This window comes from Dunckerocampus dactyliophorus, chromosome 1 (assembly GCF_027744805.1).
Source record: "Dunckerocampus dactyliophorus isolate RoL2022-P2 chromosome 1, RoL_Ddac_1.1, whole genome shotgun sequence".
In the NCBI taxonomy this organism is placed as follows: domain Eukaryota; kingdom Metazoa; phylum Chordata; class Actinopteri; order Syngnathiformes; family Syngnathidae; genus Dunckerocampus; species Dunckerocampus dactyliophorus.
The window spans coordinates 38,155,314-38,180,557 of NC_072819.1; the positions used below are offsets into that span (position 1 = coordinate 38,155,314).

General features: G+C 40.7%; 2 protein-coding genes across 2 annotated transcripts in view; one reads left to right on the forward strand and one right to left on the reverse strand.

Moving 5' to 3' along the window:
- Positions 1-280: 280 nt before the first annotated feature.
- LOC129190157 (isocitrate dehydrogenase [NAD] subunit gamma, mitochondrial-like) lies at positions 281-6,746 on the reverse strand. Its single transcript, XM_054792612.1, has 12 exons — positions 6,593-6,746; positions 3,487-3,534; positions 3,245-3,259; positions 3,068-3,165; positions 2,828-2,943; positions 2,691-2,751; positions 2,363-2,495; positions 2,161-2,294; positions 1,988-2,090; positions 1,718-1,864; positions 590-745; positions 281-519 (listed from the first exon to the last, which is right to left on the reverse strand). Exons 1-12 carry the CDS (start codon positions 6,659-6,661, stop codon positions 418-420), a joined length of 1,182 nt encoding a protein of 393 aa, XP_054648587.1. The 5' UTR covers positions 6,662-6,746; the 3' UTR covers positions 281-417.
- Positions 6,747-11,021: 4,275 nt separating this feature from the next.
- The window catches only part of fam120c (family with sequence similarity 120C), a 32,001-nt gene continuing 17,778 nt past the window's right edge, over positions 11,022-25,244 (forward strand). The window contains exons 1-5 of the mRNA XM_054792566.1: positions 11,022-12,769; positions 20,599-20,845; positions 20,996-21,078; positions 21,896-22,024; positions 24,153-24,255. Coding sequence (XP_054648541.1) covers positions 12,254-12,769; positions 20,599-20,845; positions 20,996-21,078; positions 21,896-22,024; positions 24,153-24,255 — 1,078 coding nt within the window. The 5' untranslated portion in view covers positions 11,022-12,253. The remainder of the gene's footprint in view (positions 12,770-20,598; positions 20,846-20,995; positions 21,079-21,895; positions 22,025-24,152; positions 24,256-25,244) is intronic.

Consider the following 25,244-nt stretch of genomic DNA (forward strand, 5'->3'; position numbering starts at 1 on the left):
TTTTAAGGACTATCTAGTTCAGGAAATACAGTTTTGTATTATTCACACTTGTTAGAAGATGATAGGTTTGCTAATAAATTCGCCCCTGTCAGTGCTATTATTTAGAAATCAATCTATCAAACCAGGTTTGCTAATAAAATAACCACAAGTGACAATTCAACTCAAGATGGCCTCCTGGTGGTTAAGACACACCAATGCAACGTGTGTCTCGTGGGAAAAAAATCAATTAGAAATGTGCTGATACACTCTCAGTACAGACAATAAAAGTACAATAATGCTTTAAAATAATTTATTTATATATTTTGAAAAGGATAGATAGCAACAACAAAACAGCTCAGTTGCAGTTTCATGAAAGACTTCGCTAGACACACAAAAACAGTGAGGGAGCATACGTTGCTTTTAATCTTTGGGTGTGTTCTATATGCTCACTGTGAGCGGTCCAGTGCTCTGAATGGTATTCATGATAGACTGGACCACTTCAGAGGTGGAGCCTTGGCCTCCCAGGTCCTGTGTGTGCAGCTAGGGCAGTAAAACAACCAAAGTGTATGCCACATTCTTTAATATTTGATGTGCGTGTGACGGGCCATACCCGCGTCTCGGTCACGGTGGAGAGGATGGCTCCGCGGATCATGCTGGCATATGCGTGGAGCTTCAGGTGATCCAGCAGCAAACAGGAGGCCAGCAGCATGGCGGTCGGGTTTGCTGTGTTGCAGTTGGCGATGCTCTTCCCAGTGTTCCTGGTGCCCTGCAAATAGGACAGGTCATGTAAATTCAAATACAATCATACATGCAGGTAAATATTAAGGTAGATGTAAAGACAAAAGAAAGATGTGATTATAGTGCCTATTTTCCTCCCTTCAAATAGAAAAGGTCTGCAGACACGCTAACACAACACGCAAGTTGAGATTTGGGGATATAATCTGTCAATGACAACAGGATGGAGCTACTGTATGTCACGCAAGGAAATGAAAAAATATTGCACAAAAAAGACTGACATAAATGACATAAACAATTTGAAAAGTCATGATATACAACAACTTTTTCATATTTTAATTAATGATTTGAACAAATATTAATATTTATTTTATGTTATTATTTCTTATCACCTGCCGTTTATTATTGTAATATTCCTTAAGCCTGCAAGAACTCTTATATTAAGTGTCATTAACAGCAATACTTTTAGAGAAATGATTTAATGAATGGGCCTTTGTGTGTTTGCATGTCCTCTGGCTTGTGAGTTTTGTTTGACATCTGTGGGGTTTCATGTTTTGTTTTCCTGTTTCGCCTTTGTTTGCGCTCATTGAGATATTGTTTACATGTGGTCTTGTCTGCTCTGCCCCCCTTTCCTTTCATTGTGTCTTTCCCAGTTGTCTCTGGTCCTGCTCCTGTCCATTTTGTGTATGTCTGCAAGTTAGTGTGCTTTTTTTTAGCTAGTGGGTCACCAGTGTTTTTGTTATATTTCAGAATAAAGTACTAGTTTGACTTTGTTTTCTTCTTGGGCCCACCTGCCTCCTCATCTTCATGACACCATACCCTAACAGTGAATGGTTGTCTCTATGAGTCAGTCCTGTATTTGACAGGTCATGTCCTGTGATTGACAGGTAATCAGGCCAGACCTCTTACCCTACGTCACCTTGGATAGACTCCCAGCTCTTCAGTGTGACACTCAACAGGATGGAAGGGTAGAATATTAAATCCGAGGTTCTGATTCACTCACCGTCTCAAACACGGCATAGTCCTCACCATAGTTGGCTCCAGGCACAAGACCTGGTCCGCCAACCAATCCAGCACATATGTTGCTCACCACGTTACCATACAGGTTGGGCATGACCATCACGTCAAACTGCTGGGGCCTGGAAACAAGCTATTGCAAACACAAACACACATTCCAATTTGAAGATGTCTAATGATCACCACTATGCATGTGTTTTGGTTTTAGCTTACTTTTAGCTTCCTTTCCTCCTTTGGGTTTTCACCTCACACTCACCTGCATGGTAGTGTTGTCCACAATCATGCTGTCAAATGCTATTTCAGGGTATCCGCTGGCCACCTCCTGACAGCACTCCAGGAAGAGGCCATCACCCAACTTCCTGCTCCAAACACAAACTGAGAAATTCAAACACATATGAGGGGCTTAAAGGTGTGCACACAAACACTGACATGATGTTAGCTTTGTGCACAGCGGTCACTCGTCTCCGTCCTTTCTCACGAGCCATTCTGAAGGCGTAGTCGGCAATGCGTAAAGATTTGCTCCTGGTGATAATCTTCAGACATTCTACCACTCCCGGGACATTCTGCATGAATGAGGACAATCAAAGTGTAGATAGTTGAAAGTTGGAGAAAACAACAAATGGGGCCGCACCTCATGCTCCAGGCTGCTGTACTCTCCTTCTGTGTTCTCCCTGATGATCATTATGTCGATGTTGTGATGTCGTGTTGGCACCCCCGTCAGAGTCCGACAGTGCATCACATTGGCATACAGATCTAAAGTGGTTCTGCACCAAAAAGGATATAAATACCAAAGTAGTGGGTAAACAGACAGATCTGTCCATTTTCTACCAATTATCACATTCACAATGACAGTTGTGTCAAAAAAGCAACGAAAAGGCCATGTACATGGGATCACTTCATTCAGGATACAGTATGTCAAAGAGGTCAGTGGGTTTTGTCCTAAGGGTGGTAAGACTCACCGGAGCAGGTTGTTTCTGGATTTGTAGGAGGGTGGTAAGTTGTGGTTGGTCTCAAGATTACCTGGAAAAAAAATGCACATACAGTTAAACAACTGGACAGGCTGCCGTCAGAATACCACTCAAATATAATCATTTACCTTTTAGTGCCACTCCATTGCGCCTGATTGCCATTATGGCATTGTTGATGACCTCCTCCGAGGCCACAGACGAGTCCACATGGACAACTTCAAAGTCCACCGGAACACAACAGAATCTGTTTAAATAAAGTGCAGATTTGTAAATAAAAGATAACATCACATTACAAGAGGATTATGGATTATTGATCAAGCGTCGTATTTTTAATCAGCAAATCGATCCATTTTAGATTAAAATCTCACCGAAAAAGCTCCTGCACGTGGTTAGCCAGCTCTGGCCCAATGCCATCTCCGGGAATCAGTGTCACAGTGTGCCTGCCTCCGTATCGTGCAGGGGGAGGCTAGAATACACACACTGTCTCAATGAAATCATGTATTACTTGTACTATATGATACTACACAGTCATTATGCATACTCACAATCATCTGGCGTGTCTGGATGGGAAAATGATGGATTTATGATGGAGGAGAAAACAAAGTGAGTGAGTGATGGCAAAAAGACAACATCACAACTTTCGAACACACGAACGAGACTAAACAAAGATGTCCTTGTGCACATGCTGGTGGGAGTGATTTTTGTACTTCACTGGAGATGTGCAAAATTGTGAATATCAGGTCAGGAAGGTCATAACATAAAACTGTCTTTTGTGTGCGTTTCTCACAGAGTAAGTGGAGTTGTGTCTCTGATGACATAAAGCTGATCCACACACCTGCAGATACAGAGAGGCGCAAAAAAATAGTATAAAATGAATTAAAAGAAAACGACACAAAGTTGTCATATTAACTTGAAGGTCTAGCAGTTGCTTCTTTGTTTTTAGTTTGTCTTTTTGTGACTTGGTGGCCACACCTGAGTTGTGTTTAAAAATCAGCCTCTACAAAGATAATAATGCTCAGTTTGATTGACACTGTCAGACAGGTATTCATTTAACTACACTATTTCTAACCCTTTTTATTATAGTGTATATTCTCAAGGGACAAGATAGGGGAAGAATAGTCGACTATTCAACAATTTCATTTGGAGGAGTCTGATTCAACTATCAAGATTGCCGTCGAATCATATAAAAATGTCTTGTGATCAAGATTGTACCATTGTGACTACGTACATGGTGGGTGGGCACGGCTGCTGCTGAGCATACATTTGCCTTTGTTATAAATAGCCTATGTTGATACAAAAGCTGCTTCATTTATTTTAAGAAATAATTGAAAATGACGTGTGTATTTAACAGAAGACCTATGCTTACCACACATGAATAAAATCACTTCAGTGGCACAATCCAAAGGAGCTGAAGAACTCTAACTTTGAACGCAAGGAAGATCGTCAACATTGACACTTTTTGGCTCATAATGGCTTCTAAAAAAATCATCCAAAGTGTGGCAGTATTTTGAAGAGGTTAAGATGACTCCAGAAAGTAAAGTGCAACTTCTGACATATCACGCGACGACAACAACAACCAACAGCGTATCATTTAAAATGGGTAAGGTTGTTACACCAACTTTATTCTCTATCCCAAAAGTGAATTTTAAGGTTGAGAGTTTTGGCAAGTTGTTGTTTTTCAAGCCTATTGTATGTGCACTTTTCTGATGTGTGGGCCGACAGCAAATGTGTCTCGGTTTTATCTCCATTTTGTCTCCTCCTTTCTTTTTTCTATGCCGCTTATCCTCACTAGGGTCCCAGGGGTATGCTGGAGCCTATCCCAACTGTCTTTGGGCGAGAGGCGAGGTAAACCTTGAACTGGTCGCCAGCCAGTCGCAGAGCACATATAGGATAAACAACCATTCACACTCACCTTCACAATTTAGAGTCACCAGTTAACCTAACATGCATGTTTTTGGAATGTGGGAGTAAACCGGAGTACGCGGAAGAAAACCTATGCACACACAGGGAGAACATGCAAACTCCACACAGAGATGCCCAAGGGGAGATTTGAACCCAGATCTGTTTGGCCAACATGCTAACCACCGTGCGGCCGGTCTTGCTTCCAGTGTCACTAAATAAATTAAGGTGCTGTTGTTGCACACCTACCATGTCTATTTGTTTATCTCAGTGTTGTAGCCTGTTTCTTTGAGGTGGAAAAAGTCGCATATGAGATCTATTTGTTTGTCAGGATACTAGGGACAAATTCTAATTAATCATATTCGACTATGTCGACTAAGTCAGATGGGATAGGATCCAGCATACCCCTGCGACCCTAATGAGGATAAGCGGCATAGAAAATGGATGGATGGAAGAAAAAGGTTATGGTAAGCAGAAAAATCTTTTTCCTAACTATTTTTCCTAAAATACACGTTGAGGCTTCAGTCTAACCAGAGAGGTGCTCATTCATGCATTACTTCTTCTGCTCTGCAGGGGGCAACAGCAAGGCATACATGTCACATTAAAGCAGCAGTAGAAGAAGATGTCTCACATTTCAACAAATATGGCGCTATCATACTGTATGCGTCTTAGGCTAAAAAATACAATACATATACATACAAATACTTTTTTTTCCATTTGTTTATTTACGATACTATTTGGTCCTCACATTGTCTACTGAGACAATTTCTGACACTTAGACAACTGTAATTGAGGACGCCTGCTATAAAGTGTGTTTTATCTAGTTACTCAATTAATTGATAGATTACTTGATTACTAAAATAATCGATAGCTTCAGAGCCCTCCCCCTTCTCTCTTCAATAGATGATTGAAGATGAACGATAGAACAGATGGAATCAAAGTTATACACGTTTTACTTCTGCATCTCATTGCAACTATGTTGCGTTCAAGAACTACAAGACAAAGTGCAAAATGTAAACGCTTGCCGAAAAAACATTAGTGACGCATTAAGAAATAAAAATGTAAATTAAAAAAACGTCTTAAAAAAGTAGGCTTTTTTAACAGTGGTAAGTATGCTGTATATTTTACATTAATTATCACATAATTATAAATCATTACTGACTTATGCTAAATGAGATGTGGATTCTTCAGAAAATTTATATACCTGTATACATTTTCTTTACCAAAAATCTACAAATTTGCAGGGCCGTGAATGCTGCATTGCAATGTGGGGATCCACTGTACACACTTATATTGACAGCTATTTAGACAATGATGGCTTGAGTCATTTTCAGTGCTTTCCAAGCTGTACACTGACCACTCCCAGTTATATCAAGTTTTTATTGTCCCTTGAGAAGATTTCATAAAACGATTGCGGAAATGTGAGGGGTGCGCTCACTTTTGCGAGCTACTCTATATGTTTACTATTGTGTTTGTAGCTTTCAGTGCTGTAGAACCATTCTAACTAACTATTGTAAAGGCACAATGCTAAAGCTTTGTTATTTCGTGGATTACATTATGTTTCCATTTATCTGGTAAATGGCCTGTATTTTGTATACAATATTAAGCTTTAATCATCGTTTTTTCAAAAGTTGTTTACTCTGAATGTGGGATAATGAGCTTTTCCTTTTCTGAGTGGCTTTTGAGTGACGTCTAAAGGTACATTGCTGATGCTTTGAATAATTGAGACGTTCGAGTAGGGTTTGGTCGGGTATACATTTACAACAACATCTCGTTTGTAACACAAGAGGCTGTAAAGATGACAAACGTTGAATTTAACCTGAAAGAACGGAATTTAAGTGGTGCTGAAGGGACAGCGACATCAAAGTAGCTAGCTTCGCGAGCCAACCAACCGTTAATCCACTTAGTTACTGCCATTTAAATCAAACGCTACAAGTGTAAGATCTAAAGTTTGCTTATTTAACATGTGTCTGTACATTTATTTGAATGCCTACCCTGGACAAATGGTTGCCAAACAGACCCTTCAGCGCCGTGAACAGAGAGCTCACAAACAGGACCGGCATGTTCTTTCTCACCGCAGGTGGACTTCTGGATGTGTGTGGGCGTACGTGTGTGCTGGAGCACAACACGGGGACGTGCTGCGCGTGCACACTTAATCTCTCGAAAGAGATCCTATTCTACTTCCCAGTAGATACATCATGACATAAATTTCGGTGGTTTCACTTTTCCGTGTTGAAATTTGAAGAGACTTCAGGAGAGTTACTATTCACTTTTCCTCCATTGTGGCAGACAGTACTGTTGTGACACAGGACGGCGACACACACACAAAGATTCCATACGCAAGCGGAAATGGAAGTGTTCAATACTACAAATGTTGATATCGACCCGATACCAATGAAATCTAGAACCCGTATCTCCAATACCGATACTTTTTACTTGGACAGTTTTCAGGATAATTGAATGATTTTACGATTTTTGCCTTTAATTTGTTGATCATGAGCATCATAAAATCAGAATAAAACACGAAGATTTTAGGCAAACGATTAAAAATATTAATATCAACACATTTAATTCAATTTCAATTAAACTTCATATAGGACCAAATCATAACAAAAGTTATCGCAAGGCACTTGCGGTGTATGATCACGCTCATCATAAATAAAAAGAGAAACCAACTGAACCCCATAAGAGTGAGCATTTGGCGAGGGAATCACCCCACATGAGCTAGCATTTGGCGACAGAGGAAAGGAAAAACTCCCTCTGGGGAAGAAACCTTGAGCAGAACCCAGGCTCTGTGGGATGGCTGTCTGGATAGAATAAATAGAGTAGAGGGATAGATGGTAGATACAGTGAGAAAACAGGCAAGTCTTGATCTTAGTCTAAGGGACAGGGAGGCGCATCAGGAAAAAGATCTAACTACAGTGGTGTGAAAAAGTTTGCCCCCTTCCTGATTTCTTATTTTTTTGCATGTTTGTCACACTTAAATGTTTCAGATCACGGAACAAAATTAAATATTAGTCAATGACAACACAACTGAACACAAAATGCATTTTTTTAAATTACATTTTTGATTATTAACGGAGGAAAAAATCCAAACCTACATGATGCTGTGCGAAAAAGTGATTGCCCCCTAAACCTAATAAGTGGTTGGGCCACCCTTACCAGCAACAACTGCAATCAACCATTTGTGATAACTTGCAATGAGTCTCTTACAGCGCTGTGGAGGAATTTTGGCCCACTCATCTTTACAGAATTGTTGTAATTCAGCCACATTGGAGGGTTTTCGAGGATGAACCGCCTTTTTAAGGTCATTCCACAACACCTCAATAGGATTCAGGTCAGGACTTTGACTAGGCCACTACAAAATCTTCATTTTGTTTTTCTACAGCCCCCCAGTTGCCCCCTCAGAAAGAAAGTAATTGAGATCTATCAGTCTGGAAAAGGTTATAAAGCCATTTCTAAAGCTTTGGGACTCCAGAGAACCACAGTGAGAGCCATTATCCACAAATGGCAAAAAGTTGTAACAGCGATGAACCTTCCCAGGAGTGGCCAGGCAACCAAAATGGACCCAAGAGCACAGTGACGACTCATCCAAGAGGTCACAAAAAAACCCACAACAACATCCAGAGAACTGCAGGCCTCACTTGCCTCAGTTAAGGTCAATGTTCATGACCCTACGTTAAGAAAGACACTGCCCAAAAACAGCCTGCATGGCAAAGTTCCAAGACCAAAACCACTGCTGAACAAAAACAACATTAAGGCTCGTCTCAATTTTGCCGGAAAACATCTTGATGATCCCCAAGACCTTTGGGAAAATACTCTGTGGTCTGGCGAGACAAAAGTTAAACTTTTTGGAAGGTGTGTGTCCGATTACATCTGGTGTAAAAGAAAAACGCTGCATTTCACAAAAAGAACATCATACCAAAAGTAAAATGTCGTGGTGGCAGTGTGATGGTCTGGAGCTGTTTTGCTTCTTCAGGACCTGGAAGACTTGCTGTGATAAATGGAACCATGAATTCTGCTGTACACCAAAAAATCCTGAAGGAGAATGTCTGGCCCTCTGTTTGTGACCTCAAGCTGAAACCAACTTGGGCTCGGCAGCAGGACAATGATCCAAAACACACCAGCAAGTCCACCTCTGAATGGCTGAAGAAAAACAAAATGAAGACTTGGCTGTCCTAGTCAAAGTCCTGACCTGAATCCTATTGAGATGCTGTGGCATGACCTTAAAAAGGAGGTTCATGCTTGAAAACCCTCCAATGTGGCTGAATGACAACAATTCTGCAAAGATGAGTGGGCCAAAATTCCTCCACAGCGCTGTAAGAGACTCATTGCAAGATATCGCAAACGCTGCTGCTAAGGGTGGACCAACCAGTCATTAGGTTTTGGTGGCAATCACTTTTTCACACAGGACCACGTAGGTTTGGATTTTTTTACCCTTAATAATAAAATGTTTAATTTAAAAACTGCATTTTGTGTTCAGTTGTGTTGCCATTGACTAATATTTTAAATTGTTTGATGATGTGAAACATTTAAGTGTGACAAACATGCAAAAAAAAATAAATCAGGAAGGGGGCAAACGCTTTTTCACACCACTGTGTATGCTTTAGCAAAAAGGTGAGTTTTGGGTTTACTTTTAAAAATAGAGCGATTTAGTTGTGAACAGTTTAACAATGTATAATAAACAATATAAGACAAGGTAACAATCCAAAAACCAAACACAAAAACATTCTCTTTTTCCCTTTTATTACATACAATTGTTTGCGCAAAATAAAGTTAATAGTGCAAAATAAGTAAACAATAGCAAAAACTACGATTGGCTCCCATTGAAATTTTTTGGCTTTTTGCCCCCAAGGCTTGTCTTTGACCAAGGACTAGATCCTTGGCTTTGTAAACCATATGACAATATATAAACACAATCAACAAAAATATAAAAGCACTACTTTTGTTTTTGTTCACATTTTTCATGAGCTGATCTAACATGTCTACTATGTACAGAAAAAGCCCATTTCTCTCAAATAGTATTCACAAATCTGTCTAAATCTGTGTGAGTGAACACTTCTCCTTTGCCGAGATAATTCATCCACGTCATAGCTGTGACATATCAAGATGCTGATTAGACAGCATGATTATTGCACAGGTGTACCTTAGGTTGGCCACAATGAAAAGCCACTCCAAAATATGCAGTTTTATCACAAAGCACAATGTCACAGATGTTGCAAGTGTTGAGAGAGTGTGCAGTAAACATGCTGACTGCAGGGATGTCACTTTTCTACCGTAAGCCGTCTCCAAATGCGTTTCAGAGAATTTGGCAGTACATCCACCCGGCCTCACAACCGCAGACCATATGGAACCATATCGGTCCCGAAACACCACATTCAGTATCTTCATCTCCAAGAACATCAGAGACCAGCCACCTGGACGGATGCTGCATCACCAAATAATTTCTGCACAAACTGTCAGAAACCGTCTCCGGGAAGCTCATCTGCACGCTTATCCTCATTGTGGTCTTCACCAGACTGCAGTTAATTGTTGTAACCAACTTGAGTGGGCAAATCCTCACTTTCTATGGCATCTGACACTTTGGAGAGGTGCCCTCTCCATGGGTTAATCCTGCTTGTCATAGTACAGGGCAGACAGCGGGTATGGTGCTGTGTAGGTGAGTTGCGATGTCAATGTTGTCGATGGAGTGGTAGCGGTAGGGTTATGGTACGGGCAGGCGTATGTATTGGACAGTGAATACATACATTTTATTGATGGCATTTTGAATCCACAGAGAAGCCGTGACGAGATTCTGAGGCCAATTGTTGTGCCATTCATCTGTGACCATCACCTCGTGTTGGCCCCATGTTGTAAGGATCTGTACACAATTCTTTGAAGCTGAAAACATCCCAGTTTACAATACCCAGCTTCTTCGCACAGAGGAGTGGACAAAAAATCCCGAGGTCACAGGCCTGATGCACTCTACTCTAAAGAGACGTGCTGCACTGCGTGAGACAAATGGCGGTCGCACCAGATCCTGACTGATTTTCTGATATTGTGTATTGTCTCACATGCCTCTTACAGCCAGGTGGGGGCGCTGTTCTGCCAGTAGCATGTTTTTTTGTTTTTTAACAGTGCTGTTAATTTATTTAATGGTGAAACCGCATGTATAAGCTATACCGTACACGATATGTGGTAATGTTTTACTGTAGCAGACGGTGCGTCGGGTATGTACGATCATTTTCCTTAAAATACGATAATTTTAAGGTTCTGTTACGATAGTTTGTAATTTCCCATCTGCTAACACTGTACCTGTTTATCTATTGAACATTCATGTACAAGCACGGCTAGTTTATATTTGTGTCAAATCAAACGTCATCATTACCGGAATATGCATTTAACATTGTTTATTATTTGATATCCACATGTGGAGAAAGAAACTTGTGACGCTGTACTGTGAATGGACAAATAATGGCGTTTGTACATTTATTCACTTTTGCAGCGATAACCTATTCAATAGACTAGCCTCATCCAAACTGCAGCTACAACCGTATTGGTAGTTGTAGTTCACCACCGAGGTTCCTCCTCCATTTCAAAATGGACACTATATCGTATGTACACTACATTTCCCAGCTCCTCTTGCGGCCGCGCCTCCTCCTTCTGCTTTCCGCCCCCCGCCTTCTCTCCCACTCCACTGGGCCGCGAGGAAGTCGCAAGATGGCTGATGTCGCTTGGAAGTAATGTTCCCCCTTTGCAACATGAAGCCGTGAGTGTGGAAGACGAGCGAGGGAGGCATAATCGGGCTTTTATTTTTCTTTTCTTTTAGTTTCTTTTCTTTTATTCCGTCAAACAGTCATCTCATTCCGCGTCGTATTCGCCCTGGACTTGTCTTCGGGAGTTGACGCGTCAAATCACGCCGGGGACCCTGCCAGCAGCTAGCCACACAGTTAGCAAATAGAAGTACAGCTCGCCAGACAGCCGCAGCGTTTGTTCGTCTATCGCAGTTAGCGTTTTAACACTGGCGACCCAACCGATCACTGCTAAACACATGCTCAAATTTAACCTGCACTTCATCTTAAAATACGTCAAACGCCAGCGCTGTCATTTGAAACAATTTTGCTAGCTGCTCGGGTTAACATGTCCGCGAACTGGCCATCCAGTCTGCGGTTTGCTAACTAGTGCGCAGTATTGCATCTATTTCATGTGAGCAAGCTAGTCATTTCTGGAGGGATTGTTCATATTTTTGCACGCAGTGGGATTACAGTTTTACACCAACAACTGTAAATTTTGGAGTATAATTATGTGCTAGTCAAATTATGGATGCAGTGCAAAGTGACAACTAGTTGTAGCCACACTGGCCTTGTTGGCCTCATCAAAATCCACAGCAATGGACACTAAACTCCGCACACACGTCTAAATCAGAGATATTTGAATATTTTGGGGGAAAGTAACTATAGTAGGCCCAATTGCACGACCGTTTATGATTGGCCAGTTGATTATCTGGGTGTCAGCTACTTCGGAGGGTTAACTAGCACACTTGTCAATCACTACTTGGGAGACAGTTAGCTCGCCGATAGCTAGCTTGTCTCGCTCCACATCACGTTACAAACACGGCGTACAGAACGTATTCAGAGCCCGCTCCCGGCCAGACACACAGGCTCAATAACACCGTCATGGGAGTGCAGGGCTTTCAAGAGTATCTAGAGAAGCGTTGTCCCGGGGCTGCAGTCCCTGTGGACCTGCTCAAGCTCGCGCGTACCGCGGCCCGCCAGCCCCCTCACCACCATCACCCACATCACCACCCACACCATCCCGGGCCCATGCCTCCCCCGCCTCCGCCTGCGAGGATCCTCATCGACGCCGACTCCGGCCTGCAACGCCTCTACGGCGGCTACCAGACAGATTGGGTTTGCGGTGGCCAGTGGAACGCCATGCTAGGCTACCTGGCCGCGCTGTCCCAGGCCTGCCTGTTCCAGGGTGGCCTGGAGCTGGTAGTGGTTTTCAACGGCACACTTGGGAAGGAGCGCTGGCCCGAGTGGGCGCGGCGAGTTCAGGGCCAGCGACAGACTGCTCAACTGATAGTCAACCACGTCGGCAGCAAGGCCACCCCGCCTCCCCGGGCATGGTTCCTGCCCCCGGCCTGCCTCAGCCACTGCGTCCGCCTCGCCATGTTCCGCTTCCGAGTGCGGGTGAGCAATTTCATAACACTGTGACGTTTTATTATCATGGTCAGTTGTGGAACATTTGAAATCACTGACAAATGTCTAGTTTTTGGTCTTTTTTATTATTTTTTTTTTAACATGTGGTCAGCACAACACTGATTTTGGACAGTAGCTGATGTAACAAACCCTGTCTATTCCGGGTAAATGTACAGTGTCACCCGAAAGTAAAATACATTCATTGTTGTGTTTTCCTAATTTAACAGTAAATTAAGAGGGGTTAGAGCTTGCCTCAGCGTAGCCTATAAATTACATAACATGAACTCTGTGAACCTTGTATTTTTTAAGAATTGCTGAGTGGTTAAGGAGACTTATTTATAGATCTCTAATGCAAGACACTCATTTTTGGGATGGAATTATTTGAGCATTGAAGCGTTACATTCGAGCGTTTTGGAGATGATTGTCGGAGTGAAATGAATTATTAATTATGGGTCATGCTTTACAATCTTTTACTAGCATTGTGTAGTTGCATTTCACAAACATTCCTGGCTCGTGTTTCTTAAATTCAGGCCGTGAAATTGAAATACGGCTGTTTTATCTGTGAGGTTCAGTGAAACTTGTAATATGTATTTTTTTTTCCTTTTAAGGGCTTTGCAAATGATTTATCATTCACAACATCTAGTTAAGCAGTTAAGAATGGGGGTTGACAATTTTTTTAAATTTTGCATTGCAATTTGAATTGTAATTTGCTCACACAGAGAATTGTAGTTGTTATTGGCTAGAATATATAAAAATATTGTCATGCTGCTACAAATACTGTTGAAGACTTCTACTTTGCACAAAATGTCTTCGCATGATTCACAGGAAGCAGGAAACGAAACACAGAAGTGTTTGATTGAAGCCCGTTTATAAATGCACTCAAATGACTGATACAGAATGTTATCTCCCCTTAGCTTTATTTACAATTAGCAATCGTTTTGCGGGCCAGCATAAAACATTTTATTAACTATTTGAAAATATTAAGGTCAACTTCCTGTGTTTACATCCAGTAAACAGTGTTTTCCACAGGTCAGCTGTTTAATTGTGGTGGTGGTTTTGGGAGAGAGGGTGCATCTCATCGTCTAATTTGCATAACCGGCCATGCCACAAAACTCAGTGTAAAAACTTTTTGGTTTGTGTTATAAGAAATTGTGACATTATCTCATGTTTTTAAATCTTATTTAACAGAACATGAAGTTATTGGTTTAGAGTGGTTTGGTTTCGTGGTGCAACCGTGTTATTTATTTATTTATATGCTTTTATGTTTATGACATAACTTTACCGGCTACAGCACATGTGTCAAACTCGTGCCCTGGAGGGCCGAGACGCTGCAGGTTTTCTCTCCAACCAGTTTCTTCAGCAGGTGATTTAATTGATGAGCTCCTTCCCTCAAACTGAAGTTGTTGATCATTAAAATCACCTGCTTTAGTGACTGGCTGGAAAGAAAACCTGCAGTGTCTCGGCCCTCCATGGCACGAGTTTGACACCCCTGGGCTACAGGATGTGGAGTGCCGAAGTTGCCCTCGTGTTGCCGTGTGGAACCGAAGGTCGCAGTTGCTTGAGGTTGCAAATAAAAAAACTTGTATTGTGGAATGCCCCTTGCCGTCTGAACCCACACATCTAAAATATAGCAGGTTTCATTTTGTGCAGCAGTGGACCTGAGCATGGGAGGTTACAAAACTCAATCATGTTTTTCTCGGCACTTTGTAACAGTTTAAAGTTACACAGCTGTATCAGCGCTTAGTCGTGAACCACATAGAATGGTAGTACATTGTTGTTGTGTGTTAACTAACCTGTTAGGTGTTGTGCTGTTTATTTTTGGGTTCGCACCGTCAGCAAGACTGTCATTCTGTTTGATGACCGTCGGCCCGTTTGCACTATGTTGTCAAGGTAGTTTGTGGCTATGGCTTGCAAATAGAAGAGAGCCTTTTGCAAGCTGGGTTGCTTCTGAAAAGGCAGATTTCCGATGCCATGTACTGGACAGAGTTGTAAAGACAAGCCATTCAGTCACACCATTCAAATATGAATGTGAGTGCCAAATCTTGAAAAAATAAAACCTATGGTGGCCTGCCACAATTAAATTAATGTATGGGAAACCCTTGTAACAGAGCTAAGCCTCCTAGTTTGAGTGGTGTTGACTTTTTATACAGGTATAGTGCATTAGTTTTCTTCTGCATCTCTGCTGAACAATATAAATAGATTACCTGGCTGCACCATGTCACGTTAAGTCTCTTCTTAAGCGGTTCAAAAGTCTGGGGCATCCCTGCTCTAAACACTGTCAAGTTGACTAGCATCTGTCTCTGCAGAGAATGCTGTCTTTGGCAGTTGGTCAATGCCACTAATTGACATAGCGCAACCCAACGTAAGGTTTCTACAATTTATAATCCAGTTTGCATTAGGAATGCCTAATATGAATGACATCCATTAGAAACAATATAAATTTGGCGTATGATCGAGATTGTGATAATCATGTTGACGCAACTTAGCCATGTCCGGCAAAATTGAGAGTGACAAGCTGCGATGCGTCGTCAATGTAATGTAGCTTCCAGACAGAGGTGGCTAGCTAGCCTGGCTAAAGTACAGTGGAGCCTCGGGTGTCGTCATTAATCCATGCCAAATGGTCAGACGGAAACGGAATACATTTTTTCCATCAGAAATACTGTAAATCCAGTGAATCCGTTTCAGACACCCAAAAATATTACCACAGAACATACTTTAAAGATATTAACTATAATTTTATATGTACAAAATATTGCAAATACATCTATAGAGACCTATGATTTCCACGTTAACGGAATCACTCACAGAATTGCGGAATTGGCCAATAAAAACTAAATCTACTGTTAAATGCAAAATGTCATGGAGAATGACATAATGTGAATGAAATGTTGTCATCATGAGGAGAAGCAACGTTTGTGTGGGGCAATATTTCTCCAGCAGACTGCTCATTCGTGGCGGAATCTCCTCACAAACACTAAACTGCCCCCACTCGAACTAAACACGGGTGACCTGAAACACAGGTGAAAAAGATGGCTAAACTCCTCTCTTATGGTGTGTGACTGGAAGCTAGCGGGTTTAGCTTAGTTTAACAGAGCATGCTAGTGCAGCTGTGTGTGTGTGTGGCTCAGGCTGTATGAGTGTGTTTATACCGTTTTGCTTTTTACAGCTTTTTAATGTAATCGAGCATTTTAGGATGCCTGCTGACGTGCAAGTTCTGAGTGAAATGAGAGCCACGATTGCATGAGGCATTCAGCTCGTCTCACTTAACAGTCAAGAGACATTCTCAACACACAACACACTTCCAGCCTTTAAAATAAGAGCGCTGTGTGCAACATCCTGTCTAATTGTACAAACAAAATAAGAATGTTAGAGGTGTCACAAGATCATGTGTCACAAGCTCTCGCGAGATTGAAACGTGACAAGATATCTCATTCAGGAAAAAAAATGTTCCAAGGGCACTAGGCCTGGGACAATAACACAGTAATTAATTAATTGCACAATAAATGAAAATGATCGAGATAATTTTGCCGGCTTCAATATATGCATGCGTGTCTGTTTTCCTCGTGTCTGTCTTCCAAGTAGGCAGGAAGCGGGTTCACTCTGCATTGCTTTCAACACCTTGGCGTGTTTGTTTCATAGAACAACGGCATGAACGGAGTGGGCTCTCTTGTCAGTCATACAGTCTTTGTTTTGGTAGTTGGCGCCGGGGCCGGTAGCATACACATACACATACATATACAGTGCAGAAGAGTGTCATGTAGAAATTCATTTAGTAACTTGCAATATATTGTCATATATTTTTGTATATTTTTTTCATTGTACTTTTCTCAAAAGCAATGCTAAAATCTTGTCTCGTCTCGTAGATCCAAACGAGTGTATCGTCTCGTCTCGTGAAGTGTCTCGTGACACCCCTAAAGAGTGTCATAAAAATAGCTTACATTAATAAAGCAAATTCCATCAGTGACTACGTCTTAACCACAAGCACAGGCATTATTACAGTTTGAGGATTTTGAGAACTTGCGCTTTGCGCTGCGTGTGGCGGAAGTAATAATACAAATTATTTTATTATTACTCTTATGTTATGTTATGTTATGGTTTATTTGATTTAAAAAAAATTAGACAATATTGTTTTGCGCCAATTTGTGGGACAATAATCGTTTGAAAACACAACTGCATTGTTTTGTAAATGAGTTAAATAATACGTTTGTTTGTCCAGCCATATTTTTTCATTGTACTTTTCTTAAAATTTAATGTTAAAATCTCATCTCATCTCGTTCTCATGGACCCAGTCTCGTGCATCGTCTTGTCTCTCGACTTGGGTGTCTTGTGACACACCTGGCAGCTGGTCATTTCTAGCAGACAATACCATGTAATGGAACAAGGAAGTGTGTGTCGCTATCTTGGTTGGTGTATTAAATATTGTAATGTGTTCCACTACAGTAGGTGTTTTCATTTTAGTTTGAATATTGCAAAAACTGTTATACAAAATACGTCATATTTCGAGTCAGCTAGTCTAATTTTAAGTTTCATAAATTCACAGCCATCAACATAATGCAATAAGTAATTTAGATTTAGTAATGTCAATTAATTATTATTATTGATCTCCTTTTCCAGTAAATCATAACAGTCTCTGATAGGTACCGGTATCTACAACACATCATTATGTGCAAGCAAGCAGATGAGCTCACAAATAGCTTTTTGAACACGTTGGTCTATGCACCTAGAGAGCATGGGGGATAAATACAGTTTATTCCTATGTAAAATGTGAATTTAAGAAATCAAGCTGTTCATTATCTAAAAAATTAAACCAATTGCTCGTTCATTATAAAATGAAATGTGAAATGTCTTATTTTCTATTGTGTACTGTATTGGAAATTTCTCTTTTAAACAAGCAAAAATATGTTTTGTCCGATTACTCTATTAATCTAAAAGGAATTTTCAGTACAATACTTGATTACTAAAATACTCAAAGCTGCAGCCCTAGTGATACAGTATGTATTTGTTATCGCAAGAGGCTGCAATGTATATTGCAATACAGTCTTCCCTTGCTATATTACGGTTCAAATATCGCTCACTCACTCTCTCACGGTTTTTCAAAAATGAGTGATCGCTGTTGTGTTGACTGTGGCCCATTATTAGCCAAAAAAATATTGAGATACAAGTCATGTATACTGGCCACTAGGTGTCAGTAATGACACAAGACATAGATGAGACATGACATATTACATTGCCTTCACACAAGATAACATGATAGGATAGATTGGAAAATGTTCTCCTATTCCGTGTGGAAGTGGTAAGTTTTTGGGTTCTTAGAAAGTATATGCTAAACGCTGTAGGCCTGCCCTCCCCCTGCTCTGCTTTGCTCTGCTCTGCTCTGTTCATCGTGTTAGCACGTATGGCTCCCAGGAAATGTTTGTTCGGGTGTGCCTAAAGAGGCAAGCAGAAGGGGTTGGAGTTGCAGATTCCTGGCCAGCAAGAGAAAAATATGCTCATCTGTTAACTGCACTTCACAAGGGGACTGTTTTATGAACATGGGCCAATACAGCCAGACTAAACTAAACTGTTGTTGAAGTCCGATGCCTTTCCAACGTTACTTGGTCGTGTTTAAGAGTCCGAAGAGCACCTTGTAAGTAACAATTTATCAGTGTTCTAACTGTGTTTATTTTGTGTAAGTAATCGGACCAAAGCGGTTCTCTGTGTAGCATTATAGAGTGTGCATACAGCGAGCAGAGGGAGTGTGACCAATCACAGCGGAGTGAGCTCGGCGGGAGGCGTACCTGGAGGAGGGCCGGGGGTGGAGTAAATTGCACAGACCGTTTGGCCCACAGGAAACCCAAGGAAACACTGCAGGAAGAGGTGCAGAGTCTGGAAGATCTAGAAAGCTTTCTGTGCGGGTTATCGTGTGTAGCTGCTCTATAGGAGTGCAGAACTCAATGCAAAAGGCCGAAAATTAGTATGATAGGTACCCTTTAATTGCACTTCATTTTGCTAAACATGCACTGGAATCGCCTCTCTGCTAGGGGTGCAACGATACACAAAATTCACGATTTGGTTAGATATGTTTGTGTTACGGTTCGATATTTTTTCGTTACAAAAAATTATCTTGTCTTTTTTAATTAGAATTTTATTGCATTTTACATTTTATTACATTTTTCAACATTTTTAGCATGGTATGAATGTGAGAGGCGAAGCTCAGTGGCTCTGTGCTTGGCAAAGCATCCTAAGCCAGAGTGGTTGATCGCAGATACACTGAGATTTCAGCACAGAGCGCCGTCAGAAGTTGATAAAATAAATATGAAACTGCATATTGTTCGATACAGAGGTCACGGTTCGATACAGATACACGTATTGTTACACCCCAACTATCTGCCCTGTTGGCAATTGCATGTGTGGCCAGATAGAAGTACACGACACATGATGTGTTGACGTTTACCTTGTTTCTTATCGACAGAATGACAATTAGCCCGTTAAATTTTGTAGTGAATTGACGACAGCTCGTCACATGCTAAGCCTATCTATGCCAGCGTGTGTGATCGCTCACGTTTCAATCTCATTCCACTTTCTTTTTGTTTTTGCAGCTATCATGTTCATGGAATACATCAGTCATCATCGATCATCATCACAACTTCCTTTTTCAAAGTGTCACTTAACAATCTTGCTCTCTTATTATCATTATAATACTTATGGCTTGTTGGTGAAGTTGTTGAACATGTAGTGTGTCCAATGTTAAGATAGTGACGCTATCACAGAGGTCTCCAACAGGTAGCTCGTAAGCTCAGCAAAGAATATTTGCTTCACCTTTTAGGATTTTTATAAGTGTTCTATTCAAACATGACACCTGTATTTAATGACAAATGAGCACACTGAGTGGAGATGTGCTTTGTAAATAAAGTGCAATTTAAATGTTGGCAGTCACACAAAACACAAATAGCTCATCTCTACTTTATTTTTGTCAAAGTAGCTTTAATAGTCCTGCAAGTTGGATACACCTGTGCTATCTACCATTACCTTAGACTCCTGAATTTATACGGTTTTATACAGAACACATTTCTATCACAAAAATATTTCAATTGTTAATTTTGGTTAAAATTCTTAATATTTAAATTTTGTTTATTTGAACTAAAAAAATATTATTGAACAATTAATTTCCCATGTATTCATATTACTCTAAAACAGGCATCAAGTAAAATTTAGGTTTGTGTCAAATGGTACAAAATGTTGCACTTTTGCACTACTCACATAGTACTATTGGACTAATTAGGTCAGGTAACAAAACGAGGCTTGACATTTTAGTCACTTTAAGTGCTCTCAGCAACTTTGCCATAAAATTGACAGATTTGCATTGTTATTTGTTCATGTTCTGCTGGTTGTTGAAAAAAAAGGTTAATAAGTCATAAAAAATTGTCATGAAAAAAAAAAAATTGCAGACGCAGCAGCAGCACGACACAGAGGTGGCAGCCCGCCCTCCCATACAGACCACCACCACAGCTTCAGAAAATCCTTGGGGAAACCCTGCTGAAGTCTGGTCTCAACAACTATGAAGTCATATAATGCTGCCTGGAGGAGTTGTGCCATAATGGAGTCCTTGTGTGATGTAGCTGAACTTCCCATAGCTGATAGCTGTCATGTTCTTTTTTGGACTGCAAAAAATTGAGACTCAACAGCACCTCTGCTGGTTGCAGACAGCTGACTGATATTAGTGATAGACCAAATTAACCTCATTGGACTACTGCTTACTGATCCTGAAGAATAAAATCCCTCACTCACAGTGGCTACTCCGACCAAAGCTGTTCTGATGATTTTGTCTGCTCTGTCTACAGGTTGTACAGACTTTGGAAGATCATCACCAGGAAGTGCTGTCTCTCTACAGGGACTTTGGATTTGCTGGCCTGATAGCTCAGGATTCTGAGTTTGCACTCTGCAACGTACCTGCCTATTTCTCCTCACATGCACTCAAACTGAGCTGGAATGGCAAAAACCTGACCACACACCAGTACCTGCTGTCTGAAGCTGCCAGGCAGCTTGGGCTTAAGACTCAGCACCTGCCCTGCTTCGCTGCTCTGCTGGGTAAGGCCCATGCAAACATACTTTAGCCCACACGCAATATCAAACAAGCACCCATCGTGCTCTTTGACATGATCTCACTGAAGCACACACGCCTACTTGAGAGTTGTTTTCATTGACATAGCAAACATTTGAAAGAGTGTCTTTTTGAAGGAAATCATATTCTGCCTGATGAAGACCTGGCTGCCTTCCACTGGAGCCTGCTGGGACCAGAACACCCACTAGCATCTCTCAAGGTGCCGTATTCCTGTAAATCCAAAGTACAATAGTTGTACAATACAACTTCAACTAGGAAAGTATTTTCGGCGATGATATTATTATATAATATTAGGGCTGTCAAATGATTAAAAATTTTAATCAGATTAATCATAGTTTTCAAATTAATCATGATTAATCACCATGTTACACTGTTTGGAATATGCCCATTTTTACTGTATTTGCTTGAAAGATTCAAAGGATTATATATATTTGTATGTATTAACAGCGTCAAATTAACAGGAAATTTAAATCAAGTTAAGAGATGGCACACGTCTGAATGTTTTTTACTTAACACTGGCTTCTTTAATAGCAGAATATTTGAATCAGACTTTAACTGTTGTTATGAGCAATGAGGAGTTGCGTTCAGAGACACCACCACTTCATTTACGTAAGTTGAATTCACATGTTTTGAGCAAATTTCCCAGCATGTTTAAATGCAGCAAATTCCGCATTAAGAGTTACAAAGTGAGTGATCGGACTATCCACTTATTGTTTTTCTTTTGCATTTCTGTTTATTAAGGCCACACATACGCGAATATTAAAAATGTTGTTGTGATGTTTGTAGTGTTCGTGAATGCAACGTGCAGTCTGTAAATGTTTGTGGTCATGGTGCCATTGTTCTTTTTTTCCTGGTGGGTTATAATATACCATTGCGTTACAAATAATACACTTTATATATAAAATTTATATATAAGAGCTGTTTTTCATTATTTTTGACAACTTCACTTTAGCCGTATTGTACTGAGTGGCCAGGACTGAGACGCAACTGAATGTATGTCTCTTCTTGCCTCTCAGGTGCGAGCCCATCAGTTGGTGCTGCCACCATGTGAAGTGGTGATCAAGGCTGTGTCAGAGTACGTCTCCTCCATCAAAGACCTTGGAAACCTGGATGCAATCGCTAGCGATGTCTTCAAACAGTCACAGGTGGGCAATGTTCACTAACAATGTTGATTTGGCAGCATCTCTGATTAACTAAGAAACAATCCAACCAGTCAAAATTAAAGTAAAAAATATCTTAGTTTAGTTTCAAAGTTTCTTTCCAAATGTGCCATGCCATTGACAGTAAAAAGTGTACAACAGAACAGAAAGCAATAAATTTAACATTTTAGATGTGCTCTAAGTAGGCATGTCCTGTTAATCGATAAATAGATTAATCCAACGATAAATAAAAACAAATTTGATAATTTTGCTGGCCTCGATAAATTGACGTGCATGCATGCGTGCGCTTTTGTTTTCCTTGTCTCTCTTTACCACAGAGGCTGGATGACAAGAGGGTTCACTCTGCATCTATCTGTGTGTATGTTGGTGCTGTAGTGGAATGAACGGAGAGAGTGAGCCCTCTTGTCAGTCATTCAGCTTCTTTGTCCCAGTACATGGAGGCGGGGCTACTAGTGATTGGAGTGCGAGCAGCAAGTTAGCAAGCATGCGCTAACATGACTGAAGGCACAAAAGTGATGGTTTCTAAGGCGAATGCTATAGCACCAGTGTGGGAATGTTTCAGTTTTAAGCAGAATGAACAAGGTGAGTGCACGAACACTGACAACCGACACCAACAGTTTTCCCAACTGAGGACAAAAACTACCAATGGAGTTAGAAAGGAGCTTTCATCTCGGCAATCAACGCTTACTGAGGCGTTTGATCAGCAAAGTAAATATAACAAAACAGTGAAAAATGGTGCACACTCACAGTGTCCTTCGCTATATGTTAAAGGCATAGTTATGATTTTTTGACATGAAGTTGTATGATTTCCCCATCAGCATTGTAGTCCAATAAGAGCGACTCACCCCCCCACTTGGTCTCCTCAGTTCAGTTCTGGTCAGATTTTTGTGATGAAGAACGTACTTCCGCTTAGTTGCTGAGGACAATTAAGTAAAGAGTTTGGCTTCTAGAAACAACATGCGTTCAAAAGATTAAAAACATTTGCATCACAAAAATGCCCTCTCAAAAACACAAACCTCACAAAAGTGGAAGTAACTATCATTGAATGTTTAGCCTAACATAACCACACGGTGACTCCAAATAGTCAGTTGTTTCGCACAGACTGTTTTTGTGTTGGTGCACGTGCCACGGACAGGTAAGTATATAGACTGCTCAAAAAAATTAAACATTATGGGACATCCAAGTGTTCCTTTAATTTTTTTGAGCAGTATACTTGATAGCGGTGCGTGAACGCCATGAATGACAATCATTTTATTTGGGTCCAGCGGAAGTTAGTTTAATCTTTGAAGTGTGACAAATATGGACTTTTATTTTCTTAATCTGTTCTTTTAAAACACAATTGGCAGCATATGCTCACCGGTTATATTCTTCTTTATATTTTTTAGTTAAAAAAAAACAAAAACAAGTGTAATTTGGAGCCGAATAGGGACACCACCTTTTAAAGCATATGCAAAGAACAGAAAAATGCTGTCTTCTCAGTTAAAACATAGGGGTGTAATGGCGAAAAAAGGCAAATGTGAAAGACAAAGATGTTAATTGCTTCTTGCATTCACTCGATAATCAAATACAATTCATGAAAGGCGGAGTATTCGGTGCAGGACCGGGGATCCAATCATGCATGGCACCTCCACAAGCCCTGGAAGTGTGCATTCCCACCGCCGTGAAAGGCGAGGTGTGGAAGCGTGCAGAGCACATTCATACGCATGCAGCTCAGCCTTTGACTAGCGGGAGTCATGGCTAGTCATGGCATGCTTAGACACAGCCTGGAGACACCTGATTGGGTGACTGCTTTGGTTGCAGCTTGTCTCTCAATTTTGTAGGTTGCAGCTAGATTGCATTATCACAATAGGGACAAATTGATATTGTTTCTTTTGCATATTGTTTACTGAGTGCAGATATTTATTGTTCAGTGTTTGGGTGAATGATTGTTGCTGTGGCAACTTCTGTGGGTGTCTATATCAGTGGGTGCTGTTTGGGGGAAACACTCTTAGTAGAACAATCAGATTACATTTTAACATGCGTTGTTACTTGCTAGTGTAATACACAACAAATAGACACCAGCCATGGCTTAATGGTGTGCTCTTGTTGATCACTCTGATTTGTCGTCTTAAAGTCTCGCATGGAGGACAAGGTGGATCGATTCAAGAAAGCTGTGGACTATTTCTCAGCTGCCTCCAAACCACGATCGCCTAACATGGGACCCTCCTCTTTCATTTGTGAGTAACCATTCAGGCAACAGCAAGCACCAACATATTGTGTAATCATCATTAGACTACTATGAGTGATGGACATGATTGAATCATGTGTGATTTGGCCACTCAATAGTTCTGCACACAAATGTTCGCCTTATAATTGTGCACTGTCATCTATTCTAAATACACTCCTGATCAAAATCTTAGGACCAGTTGAAAAATTGCTAGAATTTGCGTTTAGCACATTTGGATCTTAATGAGGTTTTTAGTAGAGCTACAATATGCAAAAAACAAGAAGGGGGAGTGAGACAAAAAGCATTTTGAAAAAGGAATTTATTGAAAACAACAAACTGAAATAGGCTGTTTATCATTTTATTTTTATCATACTTTTTATCACATGTATTTTTCAAAATGCTTTTTGTCTCACTCCCCCTTCTTGTTTTTGCATATTGTAGCTCTACTTAAAACCTCATGAAGATCCAAATGTTTTAACTTCAAATGTTTCACATTTTTCAACTGGTCTCAAGTTTTTGATCTGGAGTGTATCTATACTTTTCCATGTTAAACATTGCTTTTTGAGGTGAAATATAATTTTGGATTGACATAGCATTGCATTTGGTCAACCGTAAAATTAGGCCACCTTAATGAATCTCATAATAGTTGTAGACTCATTTAATTTTGGCCCAACTAGTTGCTGTCTAAAATGGCTGCCTTTTAGAAGTTGTAAGTAAACAGAGCTAACATGTCAATACTTGTGCATCATTACGGTACCTTGTAAACAAGGTTAGGTGTTTTCAGCTAGTGATGGTTGCTTGTGTAGTAGAATATGAACAAGGTTAAGTTGACACCTCAGGCTCAACTGCTTCCGAGGAGTTGCTTTTTTGGTTTTGTTTAAACAAGGTATTATATGTTAAATTATTAAAGGCTCAATAGCGATAGCCATCCGTCCATTTTCTATGCCACTTGTCCTCACTAGGATCGCGGGGGTATGCGGGAACCCATCCCAGCTGACA